Source organism: Chiroxiphia lanceolata, chromosome 5, assembly GCF_009829145.1.
Source record: "Chiroxiphia lanceolata isolate bChiLan1 chromosome 5, bChiLan1.pri, whole genome shotgun sequence".
NCBI classification, from domain to species: domain Eukaryota; kingdom Metazoa; phylum Chordata; class Aves; order Passeriformes; family Pipridae; genus Chiroxiphia; species Chiroxiphia lanceolata.
In genome coordinates, this window is record NC_045641.1 from 61838685 (window position 1) to 61859612 (window position 20928).

The 20928-nt window shown below is 36.6% G+C and overlaps 1 protein-coding gene across 14 annotated transcripts in view; it reads left to right on the forward strand.

Moving 5' to 3' along the window:
* The window catches only part of ERC1 (ELKS/RAB6-interacting/CAST family member 1), a 289340-nt gene that overhangs the window by 75058 nt on the left and 193354 nt on the right, over window positions 1–20928 (forward strand). For 9 of the 14 annotated variants that reach the window (XR_004357059.1, XR_004357060.1, XM_032687654.1 and 6 more), the window contains exons 4-8: window positions 935–1009; window positions 3032–3187; window positions 4926–5009; window positions 7562–7729; window positions 14817–14984. Coding sequence is in view for 11 of the 14 variants with exons in the window: in XM_032687654.1 (XP_032543545.1) it covers window positions 935–1009; window positions 3032–3187; window positions 4926–5009; window positions 7562–7729; window positions 14817–14984 (651 nt within the window). In the remaining 3 variants the exon portion in view is untranslated. The remainder of the gene's footprint in view (window positions 1–934; window positions 1010–3031; window positions 3188–4925; window positions 5010–7561; window positions 7730–14816; window positions 14985–20928) is intronic. The other 5 variants (XR_004357061.1, XM_032687659.1, XM_032687662.1 and 2 more) reach the window with 1 other exon arrangement.

The window sequence follows — 20928 nt, forward strand, 5'->3', positions numbered from 1 at the left end:
ACGGGTGGCTAATTGCATATGGGCACATACAGAATTTGTTGTTAGGTTGACTGACATCACAGTTTGTACTCTGTGGGCACCAAAGTATTTTTATGGCATACAAGATTAACATTCTAACAGTATTCACATTCTTGCATTTAACATTAGCGCGTGGTGTAAGGACAATACTATTTTAAGACAAAGAAGAAGTTGAATAGTTACTATATTTTTTCTTCTGTGTTCACATTTGTTGTCTTGAAACCCCTACTTTATGTGGTAGAACGAGTTGTTTCAGCTTTCTATCATTTTATTCTTTAGCAAGCAGTCTGAAACATGCTATTTTTGTGAATTTACATCAAGATGAATATCACATGGACTTCTGTGTCCTCTTGTCTGTGTACTCTGAGCTTCTAGAACAGTGTGCTATATAGTCATGTACTTTGACTAATGCTCAAGGCCCAGGGGAGAAAGAGTTTCATCCTGTGTAGTTAAATAATGCTACTCTGGGGTAAAAAAGTTGGAAAAAGAAAGTTATCAACAACAGCTGCACCCAGTAGTTTGTTGAAAGAGAAACCACAGTGTTACTGTTTTCAGTAAACACCTAGTCAAATGAATTACATGTATGTCTTCCGTGAGAAACTATCAAGAGTTTAGATTAGTTTAGCAGGCAGATGATACGCTTTTTGGTAGACTCAGCTGTCATTTCAAGTTTATTTTGAGTAAGTAGGTAGTTTCTGTTGGGCCTTTTTAACTGAGGCTGTGATTCTGTTGAGTGAACTTTTCGCCTATCGTTTCTTTGATATGAGAAGTGATAAAAGAAAATGTATGAACTGGTAACAGCAGAAAGCAGCATTGAGTTGTGCTATGTAGTAAAAAGAGAAGCTTCTAGTAGTTATGTTTTTATTGGGACATAATGCCAGTAGTCTAACTCTTGCTTTCTTTTCTGCTGGTACAGGAGATCCATCGTCGATTTGAAAACGCTCCTGACACAGCCAAGACAAAGGCTCTTCAAACTGTTATTGAGATGAAGGTAAATGATTGTGTCTGGGCCACAGTTGATTTTGTTCTCTGGAAAATGACTTTTCATATGAAAGGTGACTGACTCTACAAAATACCATATACTTCTGTCAGTCTTCTAATTTAAAATAAGTATATTTACTTTACACTATTTAATTATCTGTATTATTTTATTTATTATTGATCAATGAAGAGACAGACACAGTAGAAACCTGCCTTCTGTCTGCCTGCAGCAGCATATACGGATTTCTTTCAGTTAAACAAAAGTCCATTTTATTACAAGAATGGGAAAGATAGATTAGTATGAAAGATTTTTAAGTTTTTATGTTTATGTGGGTTCTTTTATTTTTGTATTATCAACATTTGAAATACTGCTTTGCATTTTATGTGTAACGAAGTTGGCAAACTCAACACCCACTTAAAGAATGGAGCATATAGCTAGAAAGATGTCTGTATGTCATCATAAACCCAACTTTTCTAGATGAACTTGCAATTGAATTCTCAAACCATTAACTTAAGTATTTAATGGATTGATGGCAGTTTGCCAGGAGCTCAGGAGCCACAATCAAGTGTGTGGTTTACGCAGCTTTTTGCTATCATATTTCATATTGTATGGCCCATAAAGCACATCAGGCAGGGTTTGGACAAATACAATTAAAAAATAGGAAAATGTCTTTGCAAGCTATTCTTTTTTTGTATCCCTCCTTTTCTTTTATTTTTGTTCCTTTTTTGCCTTGCAACTTTTTTCATTCTATGTCAGTGTTTTCCATATTCATATCACATCTTTCTACTCTGAAGCCTTTCATTTGCTGTCATTCTTTTATTAGTCATTCTTCTTGTCCGTACTAATGAAAACTAATTGACCATCTGGTAACAATAAGTGTCTTTACTATCAAAAGAGAAACACACCGGCGTTTCTGGGAAATGATGTGAGTGCTGAAACTAAATACTGGACACATTTCAACACATCACTTCACCTTACTAGCTCTCTCATTTTCTGTTGCAAAAGTTTGCTTTACTGATTTTAACTTAAGCATCAAACATCAAGCAGGAGATCCGATAAGATCTTCATAATGGTCCTTTAGAAAAAACCCTATCTCATGAATGAACACCTGTATGTGAAAATCTTTCATGCTTTTTGTTCAGCTGTTCTTTGATTATCAAATTAAAATATATGAAGGTTTTGTTTGTGAAAGTCTGTAGGATAGTTTCAAACCCTACTTCTCTTTCAGGAAAGAATAAATATTCTGGGGAAATTAAATTAAAAAAATTAGACTGCTTTGAGAGCAATCCATAAATACATATTCCTGTTCATGAGTATTCATGAGACTCTGTGTGCTGTATGAATCTATTCTTGCTGTTCATAACACATAGGACTTCTAATGAAAAGTAAACCAAGTAGACTGATCATCCTGCAAAACTGTGAGGATGATGATAGACTGAGTTTTTTTATTTTTCTGGATGTTTTTAAAACATGGAAATGTTTTATATGTATATGTACAAACCAGAATACTTGACAGATTCTTTGCTGCTATATCCAATCCAAACTAGATTGTTGCATCTTTACTTAACTTGGGGTGCCCTTCTGTTCTCCATTTGTGACCCCACTTAAATTTCTGATGGCACAAACTCAATCTTTTGCCATTCTTGCAGTCATACTTGGCTGTCCATTCAATTAGAATTATATTTCTCTGGTTTATGCTGGCTTTACACTACAAGGCAACTTTTCTGCATGTTCCTTTATTTATTCATCATATACTGTGTCCCTATCCTAAGCCATGTTTTCTTTCAGTAAGTACTAAACTTTTGCTTTCCTTGAAAAGTAGAAAAAGAATTGAAAAATGAGTATCTGAGCACTCAGATGTAAAGAGTTGTAGACTGATTTCTGTAGGAACTTCAGGAGTAAATTTCCAGGGCAGGTACACAAATTACTTCTAACAGGTCTAACAAATTACTTCCTTTTTTTCAACTCCAGTGGTATGTTAACAAATCATCTGACTCCGTATCTTTATCTGTCTCTTCTAATCGTTTTCAGGATTCGAAAATTTCTTCCATGGAGCGTGGCCTCCGGGATTTGGAAGAGGAGATTCAGATGCTGAAGTCAAATGGAGCTCTGAGCACAGAGGAACGTGAAGAGGAAATGAAGCAGATGGAGGTGTACCGTAGTCATTCCAAATTCATGAAAAATAAGGTATTGAGAGAACAAGGGACAGTATTAAGTTAAACTGAGCTTAGCAAACAGATGAGAGAAATTTTCATACTACAGCCAGGATTGATTTATGGTCTGGCTTCCCATTCGAGTGCTGGGAAACAGAATTTATTGTGTTCTGCCATTAAGCCACTAAAGTAATTTGTAAATATTTAAGAGAATTTTAAATTCAAATTTGAAAATATGATAATGCTGGCTCAGTAAGGTCAGTGGCCAAAATTCTGCTTTTATTGTCATGCTTGATTTTCTTTTATTTTACAAAGATTTTGTGTTTATCTTTAGACCATTGCTGATCCATTGTAGTTCTAGGTTTTATTTGGTCTAAAGTCTTTTCAAATGCAGTCTGTTGAAAAAAGGATATTTCTTTCTGTAGCTGTTGTTCTGTAACTAGTAGGCCTTGTTATTATATAAAGACTGAAAAGAGCATGAACTGTCACTATAATGGCTTTCCATTTCACTCTCCTTCCAGTAGTGGAGTCAGAATGAGAGTAGATTCTACAACAGTGGTGGTGCCAGCATTAATTTATGTTGTTTGGAATACAGGACAAATACAGCAGTGAGACATGTTGATCCTCAGGTATAAAGATGGACACTGACTACTGAATTGTCTGTAGGCAAAAGTGAATTCATTCTTTGTTTCTCAATCTTTTAACTGGCTCTAACGATCTTTATTGAAGATTCAGGCCCCCCTGTGCAGTAAATTCAAGTATATTGTGAACAGTTCTGCTTTTCTTAATTTTTTTCTTAACTTCTGTGTACTCCCTGCGAGCGGTATACAAATCCATGGAACAGAGGTTGAAAATGACTCTCCTAGGTCCTGAACACCTACTACGTTTGCCTTGCTTGCAATTATTTGTCAAGAAAAGAATGCTGAATGAAATATCTTGGTGAAGTGTTACTTGCCCTGAAGTAGGAACATATTCTAAGTATGTGTTTCTTTCACTTGCCTCACACCAGCTCACTGATCTACCTCAAGATAACCACATCTGTTCTTTTATACTTTTGTCCTTTACTCCACTGGGTTGCTTCCAGGAACTGAAGGATACCCCGTTCAAATTAGGAATGGAGACATGATTCAAGCATCTCTTCCTTCCATTGTTTCCTCTTTCTTTCTGCTTTCCTTCTCTTGTTAGCAACTCTTCAGTTTCCCCTTCTCCTCTCCCTCTGTGGACCTACAGATCTGTTCAGTTACTTGATTTCTGGATCTCTTCTGTCTGTTGTGTCTGCTCATTTATTTTTCCTGCAGAAAATTTGCTCCTTTGTGGTAACTATTTACTCATGACTCGTAACCATCTCCAATCTGGTTGTTCTACCTTGTTTTGTAATTGCACAGCATTTATTTTTTAACTGTTGTATTTTATAGTACTTTGTGTCTGTATCTTGACAATTAACTTTACTCCTCTTAAGCTGAAATATGTCCTTTTTCCTGATGTATTTTCCTTATGAATTCCATTTTCAAAACCGTTGGGATAAGTGCCCTATACCTGGCACATAACCATCACTATACATCTTTTGTTTCATAATCAAATTCATGTCTGACAGCCTATATGAAATTACACAGATATTAAACCTTTGAGAAGACTTAACAAAGAATGGAAGAGAAAATGAGTGACCCGTGTTGATTCTTCTGTTCAATTCTTTGTCACTTTTAGTTACTTGGACTGGGTAACTAGAAGCTGACAAATAATAAATATTTAAAAGCATAACAATGTCGTGACAGGTAGAGCAACTGAAGGAGGAGCTAAGTGCCAAAGAGGCTCAAGGGGAGGACCTGAAAAAAAGAGTGGCTGGTCTCCAGACCGAGGTCTCTGCAGTAAGATCTCTCTTTTGTGTGCAGCGGCCATTCACTGGGGCTTGGTAGCTCTCTGGCTTCTGGAGTAGCTTTTCTTCTCTTACCCTATTAACAACTTGATATAACAAGTAGAACTAACAGCCTGCTCAGCCTTGTAACTGCCTTTTTGTTCACATGGTTTTGGTGTCCATAAATAACATCACTCTTCGGCTGAACATTTGTATTTGTTTTGTTGGTTCTTTTTAATGGTATGAGCTGTTTGAGCAATAACTTACTCTTCTCTATTGAAGCAGATTTTCAAAAGTATTCAGCACCCATTTTGGGGCCAGACTTTCAAAGAGGTTTGCTTTTCCTAGTGAAACAAAACTAATTTGAAAACTTGGGTTGAACCCTCTTAATATTGTTCCCCAAAAACTAACAAAAACTGGATGCTGAACGCTTTTGAAATGGATTGTTCAATTTTAGCAGCATGAGCTTAAGTTATTCCTTTGCTGTGAAATTAGAGTTTTGCTCAAAAGAGGGAACACAGTGTATCACCAAGAAGAGAGGTGTGAGCACTTGATGCTGTCTTAACTTCTCTTGCAATGGGGAATGGTATGTGCTGCACTTTTTCTAAACAACTTTAGCACATTTGCAGTGTGGGCTTGCAGCTCTGAAATGGGGATTTCTAGAGACAAGACTGTTTGGGTACTACTTGAGAATTTTAGTGTAATGACATGTGGTAAACATCTCTTCTGAGATGACCCTAAAAAGACTCTATCTTTTCAAAGAAAGTCCAAAGTGGTTTTGAAAAAGTTTTACTATAGGCTACCTACTAATTGGAAAAGTTTGTGTCATCTGAAATTTTTTAAGGAGGCCTTTTTTTGGTTTAGATACTCTAGAAAACATGAGCAGCAGTAAATAATTCATCTCTTCCCAGCTGTTCTGCTGTGCCTGGCACTATTGTGCAACTGGTGGTATTGACCAGTGGCTGACAGCAGAAATAATGCTACTAACATCAATACCTTTGTATTGAATTTAAATAGGTGGCAAAATCATTCTGTGTGCATATGTGCTTTTAGTAAAAATATAAAACCCCCCAACCTAGTATGTTTAAATTAAGTGAACAAAAAACTATTGAATCGTTCTATAAATTCGTCTTATACACTTTCCAATTATTCCATTTTAAAAAAACAAGTTTGTGTGAAGTGGTTTTGAGATATGTCATCCTCCTTCCTCGTCTCCTCATTTACACTGTTTCACACTGGAACACAGGAGTCCTTGATGACTTATTTTGATGCTATTTTAATACTCTTTGGTAAAGAGTTTTCTTTCTTTAGTAGCCCGTTATTGAAACAATGTTGTCAAATAAAATGGCATTTACTCAAACTTTTTCTCTCAGTTATTTCTACCAGTATGTGCATTTATTCTAATGAAATTTTTTTTTTAAATTATAAATTATACCATTGTTTTGTTCTTAACACATTCCCAAACATGGAGGATGACCTTGACAATTTTTTTTAGTTTGTGATGTCCTTTAATTTCTGTTTTGAAGCATTGACCTACATACTTTTGAGACCAAGGGATTTTTTTTAATGTCACAAACAAAATTGTTCAAGTTAAAAAAGGGAAAACTGTTTAGTTTTTAGAGATATGTCCACCTCTGCTATATAATATATGCAGCAATAAAATATTGCTATTCTGTGAGATCTGTAGGAAGCAAACTAGAAAGTTGGTTACGAAGTTGGACATAAGTCTACATTTAGACTTCCCTGTCCTCTTTAATGAATTTTTTTCTTTTCCTTTTTTTTCTTTTTCCCCCAGATTTAATAAAAATTGTCCTGGGTGATGATTGCACTTAGAAGGACATTTCAGTTCATTTCAATGCTTTATTTTAGCATTTCTTACCGTTTGTCTTTTTAAATAATCCAACCTACATTTGTTAAAATTTGCATTTCTCTACTGATTTAATTTACTAAGTTAAATTTAGGAAATTTCCCCCAAGAAAATGCAATTCCACAAACAGTTTTCATGTTGTTCTGATGTATATTTGCATCTGCTTTAAGAAACCTCCATAAATTAAATCTTAGAAGATTGAAATGCTGGTCTTGTAAATAGTGGGGAAAGTAAGGGTGTCTTTACATCTTCTATAAGCATGAGTCTGGATTGATAGGTGGAGAGATGGAGGGAAACTTTCTGATTTGAGATTTCAAAGCAAACATCATACTTCTGAGAGGGGTTCTTCTTGTTATGGTTCTGCTTCATCTTCATTAAAACTTTATCCCTGCTAAGTATCTGGTTTTGGTCAGTCCTTTGGAAGATGAATAAGAACAGACTGCCTCTGTTAAAAAGAACCTCTCTTGAAAAACTGATGCTATTGCTCCCCCATCTTTTTCCTTGTATCCTTTGCTCATGACACAAATTTTTGCTGGCCTTTCATTCAAGATAACGAAAGGCTTCACAATTCCATGGGATAAGTGGAGAGTATCATACTGTTTGTTGGTAGCTGTGTGTATTTATAGTCATTTTTGTAAAGGAAGATATAAATTATTTCTTCCTTTGCCTGTCTTTTCTTTCTTTTTCAGATTGGTCAGGTGAAACAGGAGCTGTCACGCAAAGACACCGAGTTGCTGGCCTTGCAGACAAAGCTGGAGACCCTCACAAATCAGTTCTCTGACAGCAAGCAGCATATCGAGGTTCTGAAAGAGTCTCTTACAGCTAAAGAACAAAGGGCTGCCATCCTGCAAACAGAGGTGAAATGGGCAACTCTCTAGTTACTGACTTTTCAGAGATAAAAAGCATTATTTTGTTTCATTTTTACTTAGGTTATACAATCCCACAGCCTTTCAGTACTGCTTGCTCTGAGCACTTTGTATCTTTGATTATATGTTTGATTCTTTGGGCCAGGGAATTGTAAAGACAAATACGTGTGTATGGGTGCTCAGCTGAGCTGGGAGTTGCTGGGGGGATTTATTTTCAATGACCTTGTAGCTAAAAGAGAGCAGAAAAAGGAAGAGCATTCCAGTAGCATACACCTTGAAGAGGCTTCACTAGTACTGTCAGCATGTACAGGAACTCTTGCATGTAAGATTGTGCTCACACCTAAAATATGGGCTTTCGTGTTCTATGATGCATATTCCAAGAGAAAGGAAAAATATTTTCGAAACTGTGTTTCAGTAACAAGTGCTTCATAAATTCCTGTATTGTGTAAGACCCAAGTGTGTATCTGAACATCAGACAGATGTGAAATAGGGCATAAATGTATTGCTTCTGGACACTCTTGAAGGGCAAGCATGAAAAGATGAATGCAGACAACATTACAGTCCCTGACTTGGAGAACTGTAGTGTTAGTGGAAGTCCAAAAGATGGCAGTGATGCATCAAAAACTAGGTGTCCTTACAGCTAAAACGGGAGAAAACCAACGGAGCTGTGAAATAGGCATGCAGAAAATTTATGGGTAATGCTGGGAGGAAAGTTCCAAATTTTAAGAGTGTAAGAGAATTGATCTGAACTTCTTACCCTCGTGTAGCTTTTCTTTAGCCGAAATCAGTGAATCTGTGAGTGCACGTGGCCTTGTTGACATGCAGAAATCAAGTTACATAGTAAATATCTTTTGATGTTCTAAGGTGGCTTTTCTGGTTATACTCAGATTTATGTCAAAGTTGAAATTGCATTATTGGGTATAACTGTGAAAATGTGCTAGTTTACAGTCATAAACCTCTTATTAAATTTGTTCTTTCCTTTTTGCTAGTTCAGGAATGTACCCTAGATTCATACATGTCTATTTAAAAAAAAAAAAAAAAAGATTTACATCTCAAAATATCATTGAAAATGGGTATTATGTAAATAAACATTTTCAGAGGTAAATTGCAGGTTTAAACCATAACAGTGATTGAAAAGAATATAGCTACGTTAAATCATTGTGCAGTATTGTGAAAACCTACAAAGCTAGAAACACATTTCTCTTCTCACTTTTAAATAATAAATAGCAGTACTTTTCTGCCCATGAGAGATAAGTTCTTGAATAAATACACTTTGTTGCAAGCTAAAAGACTTCAGTAGAGGGTCATAATTTCAGCTGTTAATGTAGTTAAACATATTTACTCAAAATGTACAAAATTTAAACCGAATATTCAAAACCAAAAAGACTTAGTTATATACCATTGATAGATACTCTTGACAGGTATTCAGAACATTTTGCTTTTATTTTAGCTGAAGGCCAAATTACTTTTTTAATGTAGAAAATTACTGTCTAACTTGTAATATTAGAAAATAATCATTGAGAATATTCATTCTGCACCGGGTGCTTCCAAATGAGGTTCTCATACAGCACCACAATTCAAAACCAAATTGGATTCTTCCTTCGAAATGTGCAAACTTTTTTTACTGATGAAAAGTGGCTGAAGGGAGGGGGATAGGAAGGAAAAGAGAGGTTTTCTGCTTGCTGCTTTTAGGTTATTCACATAGTTTGCTCCCAGATATTGTAAGTAAAATGTAATATCTGCGGTTACAGTGAAAGGTGATTTGCTGTCTGTCTGTCTTTCAGTAAGGAGCTGCTGTAGCTAAAACATTAACAATACTGGTTTAGAATGATGTTTTTATGATAGATTTAATGGATTGAATCGTCCAACATGTTCTCCACAGTAGGATCTAGCAGACTGGTATGAACTTAAAACATACAAAGTATTTGATAAACTGGCTATTCCATTGTGTCAGAGTAGGTATTTAGAATGATTAGTTATGTTTCTAAGAGTTTTTATGTAGTACCAAGAAGATATTTACATTTTTTGAAAGATAGTCTTATTTTTTTCATCCTTGTTGGTGTTCTTCTCAGGAAGCTCAACCATTAAATCATCATCTGTCTTCACAAGTGATTCTCTCACGTATAAGGTTGAAACATGTTGTAAATATACAGTGTTAAGATGTTTGCCATTGCATCCTTTTTAAAGGAAAAGATTCCTTTCCATACAAGCATTGTTGCTGGGAACGGGATAGGAATGTGAGATCCTGCTTGGGCTCACTTGTTGACAGCACTGGTTAAAAACATAACTAACTTCTCTCAAGATACTTAGGGAGAGTTGTGAGGAGGAAGAGAAGTGCAGTTTCTGACATATACTGGCAGGCATCTTCATAGGGAATTGATATTTTCAAGTCATATTTAAATAAACATTTTAAAAGAGAATACCTTCATAACCTTTTATTTAATCTTCTGGTAAAGAAACTTGCTTGTAAATGGGGGTAAATGTTGATATAATTATCTCAAAAATGGTTTTGCCACCTGCCACTCTAGAACTACAAACAGCAGTGAGCTGTTTGTGGGGTGTTTATCTTGAGGGCTATTGGGTGGAGAGGATATTGTGGTTAACTTTTTGATTTGTGAAGAAACCTTTAAAAATAACTCTAAAATTGCACAGTCATTTTGTAAACAAAACAGAAAATAAGTCAGTATTTATTTCGGAATTAAGACTTTATCCATATAAAGTTTGTTTTACCCAGTGAGCCCTTCAGTTTAGGTCAGTGCCAGAAGGTATGAAGGTATGTGGCTTCAGTGGGAGGTTACATTAACCAGTGAGAACATTCCCCTTTATTTTTGTATACTGCCCAAGCTGGCATGGTTCTGGAATTGGTCTGTTCCTATGGTAAATTCAGATGAATATTCAGTAGAAAAATGAATCTAGTCCTCTGTAAGTTTTTATTTGCTCTGAATATCTCAATAGAACGTAATTTTTTTTTAAGGATCTTTCTTTATTAGGGCTTATAGTGGTGTTTTGAAACTATAGCAGAGTCTCCCAAAGCAGAGACAGTTAGGGAGTGGATTACATTTAGTGAGGAATGTGCAAATGGGAGCTGAGTGTCTCTAACAAGACTTATTAGCAGCAGCTACATGAAGACCTGTACTGACACCTGCAAACATGAAGGTCAGCTCACAGAACTGAGTTTGCTGTGTTTAGGTATTTAATATCTTGTGCCAAAGGTTGTGGAAGAGCATTTGAACTGATTTCTGACCTGAGCAGGCCCTAGAATCAGTATATCTGTCCTGCATTGAGTTTATAACCCCAGCAAGAACCAAACAAGCTCTGCACAAAGCCAGGTGTGTTCACCTCTGCTCCATGGCATGGTCATGTAATCCTGCTAAGTTGTCCAGGTGTAACTGGAGCTGTGTGTTCATAAAGAATTCACTCTCCTCTACAGACCATACTTGATATTGCTGCAGTCTGGGTAAGGAGGTAAAGAGTCAACTCTAACATAATTAATAAGAAAGATCAATGTCAAAAATAGAGAATTAAATTAAGTCCTGTGAACTACCACTGCATTCAAAATCAGTCAATAAACGTAGCTTTAAAGTCTTAATTACAGACTATACTATCAGTAAAAAGGCTTAACTCTTTTTTTGTATTTACATGATATGTTTGCAAGTTTGTAATGGAATGTCACAGAACTGATCCTTTTTAAAATATATTCATATTTGGAGAATTCACATAAGAATAGCTCCTGTAGGTGAAAAGCAACTCTCACACACATACCAAATATAATTTCATGTCTCTGTGCGTTTCTCAATTATCTTTGAATTCTGAGTGCTGACATAGAATTACTTAACCTCTGCTCTAAAAAGTGGCTGGCTTCTGTTAGAAACCCTTGGAAGCTCTAAACATGCATTTCAGGATTGGTATTCCATCTGTTCCTTTTTCTGCCTTTGCTGTCTGTAGTCATACCAACAGAGAATTAGAATTTTGAATTTTGCTGTTACAGAGAAATTTGGGCTTGGATAGAGCGTAGGGGAGATTGTGCCATTTGAAACCTCTGAATTAAGTATGGTTTGGTTCACTGTCTAAACTGATAGTTCAACCATGGTTTGAACAGGTGACAGGTAGATGAGAAGGAATCAAGCAGGAAAAGACAACACACTGGGATTTTTTCCCCAAGTGAGAATCAGCAGCGTCATAACCTGATTGTTGCTGTACAGTGGGGATGATGTTAAAATTCAGGGAAAAAAAAGTGTGCAGCCTAAGTCCTGTTGACTCAAACTCCTGACTCAGTTCTGAAACTCACTGTGGACTTCTGAAAATTTAAGTGATTTCCCTATAGTTTGGGAATATTCTGAAAGCCGAGACTGTAACTACAGAATCAAGATTCTAAAAGAGGTTTAAGATTAAATTTATAGTAAATATTATTTATTGTGTTCTGGTAGTCATTAAAGCTACTAATGTACTAGTTTTTCTCAGAAATTTGGACTTCTACATGTTTAATGTATGGCTACACGTATTAAGAATGGAGTCAGAGAGTATTATTTGCTGCTGCTAGAAAATCCTGTGAAGACAGATCAATGGTTCCCAACACAGCTTTTCTTATATTGTTCTTACAGTGAAGGAATTCAAGTCTAGTGTGTGGTACCCAGCTGAAGAGAAGCACCTGTACCTAGGAAGGCTGTCGTGTTAAGGTGGCAACCAATGTGCTTATTTTGCTAAAGTTTCATGGGCAGTTGGATGATGTGTGCAGGTCAAGTTAACAAGCCCATTGTTACACGAAGGACTAGCAGTTGCCTGAGCTGTACTGTAAGATTTTGCTTGCCATGCATAATTAAAGACATGACAGTCTATTACTGTGGAAGCAGTTAGGTTAACCCAGGGTTAAGACAACACCACCCAAGACACAGAAGTCAGGACAAGGGGCGTCACACCTCAGTAGCTGTTTACCTGGTCGTTTCCATGTACAGAGAAGATCTTAAGCTGGCTCTGTTGAAGCTGGCATCACCTGACTCCCACAGACCTCAATTCTTGTCACTGTGGGAGGATGCCATACATAAACTGAGCTGACATGAATAAACAAGTGCAGTGTTCTGCCAGGAATGGTGCTAAGGTGATGATTGTGGTTCCTGCCAGCCTTTGAAAATACTCTTGAAAGTGTTTTCTATGGTTTCCTAGGCAAGGACCTCACACAGATAAAACCAGGAATGTAATTTACCCCAAACCATAAGCTAATATAGAGTTCAAAGAGAATAATCAATCAGAAAATGGAAAGCATTCTGTGGATAAATTTCTATTTGCAGATGTTCTCTTTTCACATTATACTGTACAACACAACTGTAGAGAGTATGTGGATTTTCCTTTGAGGGAGATTTTCAGTTTCCCTTCAAGAATCAGTAAAAGTGACTCTTAGCTTTAATATCGGAGATGTCCAGAGAAGAACATAACGTAATCAATCTATAAAATTGCGTGTTTTTAGAAAGAAGACAAAGCCTGATCCACCTGCTAAACTTTTCATTGCTAACACTAGCTGTCCTATAAATCATATTTGGGTATACCTGGTAGTCTAATATCCCTGCAGATTATACTCCATGCACCACTTGCTGGGTGAAAGGTCAGAAATGTGATTTTAATAACATATATGTAAGTGAGAAGGCTCCAGACGTAGAGGTGGCAGCAGGATTGCAGCGCTGATGGGGAGAGCAGGGCAGTCCTTTTCTCTGTGTGAAAGGAGTCAGACAAAAGAGCAAAGGATTCTGTGGGTGTAACATACTGTAAATGCAGAACCTTAGAGGGAACTTTTCCATTAACAAATCAAAATAAAATGGAATTAGAATAACACATTAAAACTAAATGTTGCTCAAAATACCATAGGCATAGTGACTTCCTAATTTCTTTCCTTAGCTGGAGTTGTCAAAGTCATCTTTTCACTTCATGTCTCTGCTAGTCCATGCTGTGCAGAAGGACCAAGAAATTCATTGATCACCGTGTTTACTCTGTGTGACTGATGTCCTGTAATGGATTCAGCTAACAGGAACCAAATCTGATACTGCCAAATAAGATTAGCAGCCAAGCTGGCAGATTTGAGCTCTGTCTGAATGTTGAGTGGATAGGGGTCAGTGGGTTTCTTTTGGTGTCTTGAGCAGGTTGGTGGTGTTGGATTTCGTATTCCACAGTGGTCTTTGAGATTAGTCTGTGCTCTGTGGTGACCTTATTCTTCTCATCAAATTTATATTCAGATAGCTCTGATTCCTTCTCCCATTTCCTTTGTCTTGTGAGGTGTTTCGTTTGTGTAAGAGAAATAAAGAAGGAAAACCAAAAGCTGTTGAACATGCAGTTTTGAAGTTTGAGGATACTGTAGAATTCCCAGTGTGTTTCTAAATTTACTGAGGCCATGGAAGCTCTAAATGTATTTACGTGTCCAAATTGCACCCACAATATCCTGTACTGTGTCATTTGTTCCATTTTATCTCTAATATAAGACTGCATCCTGTGGAAAAGGCATGTTACATATAAACTATTATGTTGCATTTTAAGCCAAAATATTCTTAGCCATCCTAAGGTAACCTCTTCCCATGTTTTGATCTGTAGTTGCTGCAAAGAACTCTGCTTTCGTTACCTCCAGGCTCAGCTAGTATTCTGATTAAAACCTAGAATATAAAGTGACTATTTGTTACTAAGAGTCAATATTTAAATCTCTGACTATTAGTAATGTTTCAAATAAAGGGCTCAGTTTCCCTATGTAGGAGAGAACTTCTCAACAACACGTTGTGTTGGCTTCTACTTTGAGGAAAAAAAATTCCAGGCTTGTATGTTACAAGGGTGAGATATGTGAAAAGTACAATTTGAGATTTTCCAAGAAGGAGCATTAGTCTCATATAGTTTGGAAATAAAACAGTTGTTTATTTTTACTGTTTGGTCTCCTGCCACTTGTGATAACTGTTTTATCACAATCTTATATATGTTGAATCCTTAAAGGGGTGTTAGATTTCTGAATCTGTTTGTAATACTTCCCCTGTGGAAGTGTAGTTTTACTTTTCTAAAATTTCTCTCCTTCAGTGCTAAACAAACCCTGTTTCTGCATTTCCAAATCTAGGTGGATGCATTACGATTACGTCTGGAAGAGAAGGAGACTATGCTAAATAAGAAGACAAAGCAGATTCAGGAGATGGCAGAGGAGAAGGGGACTCAAGCAGGGGAGATCCATGACCTCAAGGACATGTTAGAGGTGAAGGAACGCAAAGTTAATGTTCTTCAGAAGAAGGTAAGAATGTAGAGATCTACGTCAGATACACATCTCTGATGCATCTCGATTTCCAAGTCTGTCAAAAAGTCTGTACTAGAATTTACATTTTGGATATTGAGTCCATTCGTGTAATGGGAATCTGGCAAATGATGAATTTCAGTTTGAAATTTTGATAAAAAATTAGAAAGAATTCAAAGCAGAAGTTGTTGCCTTTCAGTGGTTTTGTGTGCTGCTTCTGCTTCCATTGGGCTATTAACAATGACTGATGTATCTGTGTGAGGGCAAATCATCTGAAAAATCAATCTTTTCACACCCACCACCTTACCAAAACTACACTGGTTTGAAGCACAGAGCACTGGCTGACTATAACTTCAGTATGTGACTAAATGAGTGAGGAGATGTATCAGTAGAAGTAATTAGGGTGATTTCTCTGTAACTTACTGAGGAAAGTTCAGGAAGAACTTTGTATAACTTTCATTAGAAATGTTGTATTATCATACTTAATATTTCATGGGAACTGCTCAAATAGGATAATCAGGGTTCAGACTATCCTTCATATCTTTCTGGCTAAGAAAATGGAGACCTTATCAGTGAAATGGGGGAGGTCTGGGTAAGGAGAAGTAGACCCTGTCAGAGGAATTAGAGAGGTTTCCCAAAGGGCATTGAGTCCTGGGGCAGTGAACATCGTTATGGATGACTGTTGGCAAATTGCACACAATACATCCCAATTTTCTGCCACACGTGGTAAAAAGAGAGAAATGCATGTATCACAATAAATTTTAAAGAATATTTTTTTCTCTCTATCTTTAGAGAAGCTGCTTTTAGAGCTTTTATTAAATGTATTAGGCTGTAAATATGAGTGGTTTTTGTTTGGTTTTTTTTTTCCCTAGACCTTTAAACAATTCTGTGGAATTCTCATGATATTAATAGTTCAGAATATCGATTAATTTCTGACGCCTGACCAATGCCTTTTCTTCTTGTACATAACCATGAATCATGAGGGTTTAGGTCTTGTTCAGGTCTGTTACAGCAAACGTCGTGTGGGAATGAAAGTCCAGGCATGGACTTAAGCCATAAATAAGTCATTAATAATTCTAGAGCAGAGCCCTAATTCCCAGTCTTCATGGGCTCATTTTTTTGACTGTTCAGCTTTTTAGAAACACTTTAAGATTTCTGATTTTTGTGCTGTGCTTTCTCTTTGTTTTCAAAATTGGCCATGCACACGCCAACCATAGATTGAGATCCCAGCTGAATGTTTAACCAGGAAGTGAGGAATCTAACATTTGCGTAAATGTTAAATGTCAGTGAGGGTGTTTTACTTCCATTTACTCTTACACTGTTTTTTCACACGTTTTCTTACTCGCTTTACTTGACACTTGAGAATGACCTTTCATTAGATCATTTATAGGCAGTGCTAAAGATTCTCTTTTTACCCGTTTTTTAATACTGGTTTTTTTGAGACCACTGTAATCCATATTAAGACAGTTTCGTCTTGTATCTTCTTGCATCTGGCCTGTTTTTTGAGGTTTGTTTGTTGCTGCTTCCAGGTATAAGTACCTGGTCTCTTCAGGTTGAAAAGTAAGGACCCAGGCTTCTAGATGTAAAGGCTTTCAGGTCTTGGTCTCCTAGACAGCTCAGCTGAGGATAACACTGCCATAATAAATTGCAATTTGTGGTGTTTTGTAAATCTTTCTCTGTGCTTCTTAAACAAAAAAACCCTCACCCAAAACCATAGAATCAAACCATCATAGAATGCTTTGTGTTAGAAGGGACTTTAGAGATCATCTAGTTCCAATCCTGCTGCTGTGGGTGGGGAACCTTCCACTAGAGGAGGTTGCTCAAAGCCCCACCCAACTTGGCATTGAACACTTCCAGGGATGGGACATCCACAGCTTCTCTGGGCAACCTGTTCTATATAAAACCCATAAAACCTGTCTGTAAAAAAATATGTATTTCCTGCTGCTAACTAGAATCACAGAGATTTGAATGGACTTTAACCTCGAAGTTGCTGGAAGCATTTCCTTTGACATGAACAGTTAAATTGTGAGGGTTGTAAATTCAAAGATTAATTTTTCAGTTTCTATGACTAACAAACCTAGTGAAGAATCCAGCTGACAATTCTGGAGGTTTGTGGTGCAATGTGGAATTTCTTTTTACTTAAATAAGCAGAGCTTTGCGATTTTTTTGTTCTCTTCAGCATTTTTCCACAGAAAAGCAGAGCTCGAGGCAACACCTAAGGAAGGACTGATCTGATTTTTTGATACATATTATTGTGGAAGCTATGAGAACTTGCATAAAATGTTTCACGTGCTAGGGAAAAATGATGAAGTCTCATTTTTATCTGGTATATATGCCTGCCATTTTTTGACTTCACAGATAGCTAATTCTTCCCCTTGTCTGCAACTATAGAAGCCTGTAGTTCCTCTGATGTAAATTTTTTTCTCTTAATGCTTGTAAACAGTGATTTACTTTTTCTTTCTTTGCATTTCTAGAGTGCATTTTCTTATTAAAGTCCACAGCTTGTTTACTGCTTTATCCAAGTGCTGTCTTTCAGACCTTCCAGGACAGTTCAGAATTTTATTGTCATTAAAAAAATATGCAGTCTTTAAACTTTTACCTCCATGCATGATAGTTTTTATTCCTCCGTGATTATAAACTGGTATGTTCAGACAGATCAGGTTTTAACCTGTATATTCCAGTTGAAGAACTGAAGGTACAGTTTAAAGTATCTTCAGAGGTCACAGACATCATAGATAGTTTGAGGGTTTTTTACTGTCTTAGTTATCTGATAGTAAATGTTTGTTTTAAGTTAATCCACATGATTTAAATGGTACTCAGGCATTTTAACTGAATACAGTGAAGGACTATGGAAGGCTTGTGGTGCAAAAAAAGCTTTTTTTTTATAGTGTTAAGTAATATTTCTTTATGGCTGTTTGGAATCAGCAGTTATGAGAAGGAACAGGGGACAGGAGTTGGCATGTTGGAAGAATTTATAAAAATTAAGAATTGGATTAGTAGATACTATTCAATCAGTTTTTACCACATACTCTTCCCTCAGCGGGTACTCAGATTGGAGGATGTTTTTGAAGTTCGATTCTAATCAACTAAATTTTGCACACTAATATTTTTTAATGCTAAGTAAAAAGAAAATTTCTAGCAAAAGCTAAAATGGTAAAGATTTGAAAAGAAAATAATTTATTAAAAAATCATATACTTGCAAAACTTACCCATTCAGAAGCTGTTTACTTCTTTTGAAATCCAGAGAGGTTGGCTGTTTTAGTGATGTAGCCATAGTCAATTGGGTATTTGAACCTCATATATTTTTTTATTTTCTGTGACTCTTTTAGATATGTAATCACCTATTCTGATGATACTGACAAGGAATTTTTTGATGTGGTGCCCAAAACTATCCTAAGTGCTATCCTAAATTGCTACAATTTCTGTTGTTGAAACACAAATGTTTTAAAATTTGCAGAGACCCTTTACTGTTGGGTCTCTGTTTGGATTCACTGACAGAGACCACTTCGTGGTTTGTTTTATGAACCATTATTTTCATTGTATTGATTAAATGTGGTGAACTAGAAAGTATACTTTCAGGTCATTCAAAAATCAAGATGAAGAAAGTCATGACAGTTTACTGGCTGATTAGAGAACAGTTAAAAGACACAGAAGAAGATTATGAACAACAAAGATCTGAAAAATTAACATTACAATTGGCATCATTACTGATACCCAGTAGGCACCAAAATACATTTTCCAGGTTGCTGAGGAAACCACATGCTTCCCATTTTAAATTCTGGAATCTTTCCAGTTCTAAGCTCATACAGTGATGCTGCTTGATAGCACCTTTATTTTATACAATAGAAGTAGGGCAAATGCTAGAAATTTGGAGACTTTGGCTTTATGTCTGAAAATTTAATGCAAAAACTCAGTTTCACGGAGCTTCAGGATTAATTTTTTTTCTCATTTCATTGAAAATAAATCTTGCATAAAATCTCATTTTAAGTTGTTAGGACTCAAGGCAAGGGGAGAGTGTCTCTGATAATAAAACAGAGACCATGCTGGGCAAATTTGGAATGTGAACCTGAAAACCCTTAAATGGTGCTTTTTTACTCTCTTTGCCACATCTGTCTATCTGTGCTGGTAGACAAGGATGAAGAGGAATGAGGAAAAAAATCAATACATTGCAATCAAAGCATTTTATAGAAATAGCATTTGGGACAAAAGATAAGTAACAGTACCCTGAAAGAAAAAAAAAAGCAAGCAGTGAATCAATCACCCTGTGCTTCTGGGGTAGGTCATGTTTTGTCTTGGGGAGGGGGGTTAACACTCCCTTCTTTGTGCAATGCAGCTGCAGGCAAATAAAATGCAAGTTTTAGTTTCTGAACATAGCAGTGTTTTTGGCAGCTCCCCATGTGCTATGTGATAATTGACCTGCGATAAAGGAAGAACACAGATTTATTTTTTCTTTGGTGGCTGTGCTGACTTGTTTAGCTAGAATTTGGGAAGATCCCAAATGCTCCTGCACTTTTGGATAAGAGGCATTGCGTTTCTCCACAGGAAATAAATGTCCTCTGCTTTTCAAAAAGCTTAGAAATCAAAATAAATATCTAATGCTTATTGATAAGAAGTACTGTGTGGCAGGAGAGAGGGGCTGCAAATAAAATTTATAACTCAGTTCTTTGAATTTAATAGTGATCATAGTTACTACAATAGCAGTGTTGGTTTAGTATTCATAATTTTTGAAGTTTGGTGTTTGTACTTTAAAGATTGTTTTCTTTCTATTCCCTATTTCCTCATCTGTGAAGTAGATTTACCTCCTGAGGCAGCTCTTCTGCTCCAAGCTTGAAGACAAGGAAATGCATTTTCAAACATGTAATTCAGTTTATGATAGTTTCATCCTCCCGGGTGTGACCTTGAACTTGACTACCAGATGAAAGAATATATGGTTTTCTAAGAATTAATGAAATGCAGGATGGACTTTGAGATATCCCTTTGAGACTCTCTATGATGACATTTAGTGCTTTTAAGTCCTATAGTGCACACACTGTGGGCAGTGGCTCATTCAGACCTGCAATGTGTGTCCAAGTCTCTGGTTGTGCAAACTACACAGCAAAGAACAAAGTAAGACTGTCCCAACTAAGGTGGTCTGTGGGTGTGCATGTGGCCTCCTGTTTCAGACGGGATGATTCTTTTTCTCTGTAACATACCTGTGGGAAAGCTTATTCTCTGCTTGTTACATGCTTGAATCATGAACATTTAAGGAGGAGCACTACAGAGGATCATAATAGTCTGCTCATCAGAGCTTCTGCAGGGAGGTAGAAGGAAGATATGCTGGACTTTCTGCTCAGGTAGAGCTGATGAAATAGGTACTTTTCTTCAGGAACTCTGTGGCTTATCAGTGCAAATACAAGAGTATTTCTGTAAGTATCTCTCTGTCAGAAAAAGCCATGTTTCTGCTCCTTTCACTCCAGGTCTCAAGGCGTGCCACTGAGCTGGTTCCAAACTCCGTTCAGAGACTTCAAACACCACAAAAAAGACCAAACATCCCCACAGGCTTGTGCCAACTTCTTTATTAAATCTGACAGACATGACCTCAAAGATGTGTCCTGTAGGGTCATGATAGACTTGTACCTCTGTGTCCTGAAGGGATATCAGACCTCTGCTGCTGCTGCTTTTTCTTTCATTCAGACCTTTCTGTTACAGGCTTGCTGACAACCACTGAACATAACAAGATTGAAATTTGTGGCTTCTGGAAATTTCGAGAAGCTGTTTTAATTTGTTACCCTGTCTCTCCAAGATGCTACGGTCACTTCTGTTTTCACCAGTATACTCTCATAATTGCTTACCATGTGGGATGAGATTTTCAGGTAGTAGTATTATCTTCAGTTAGAGGAATAATAGGAAAAATTAGATGGCCTTTTAAACCCTCATCTCTATCAAAATACTACTCACTAAAATC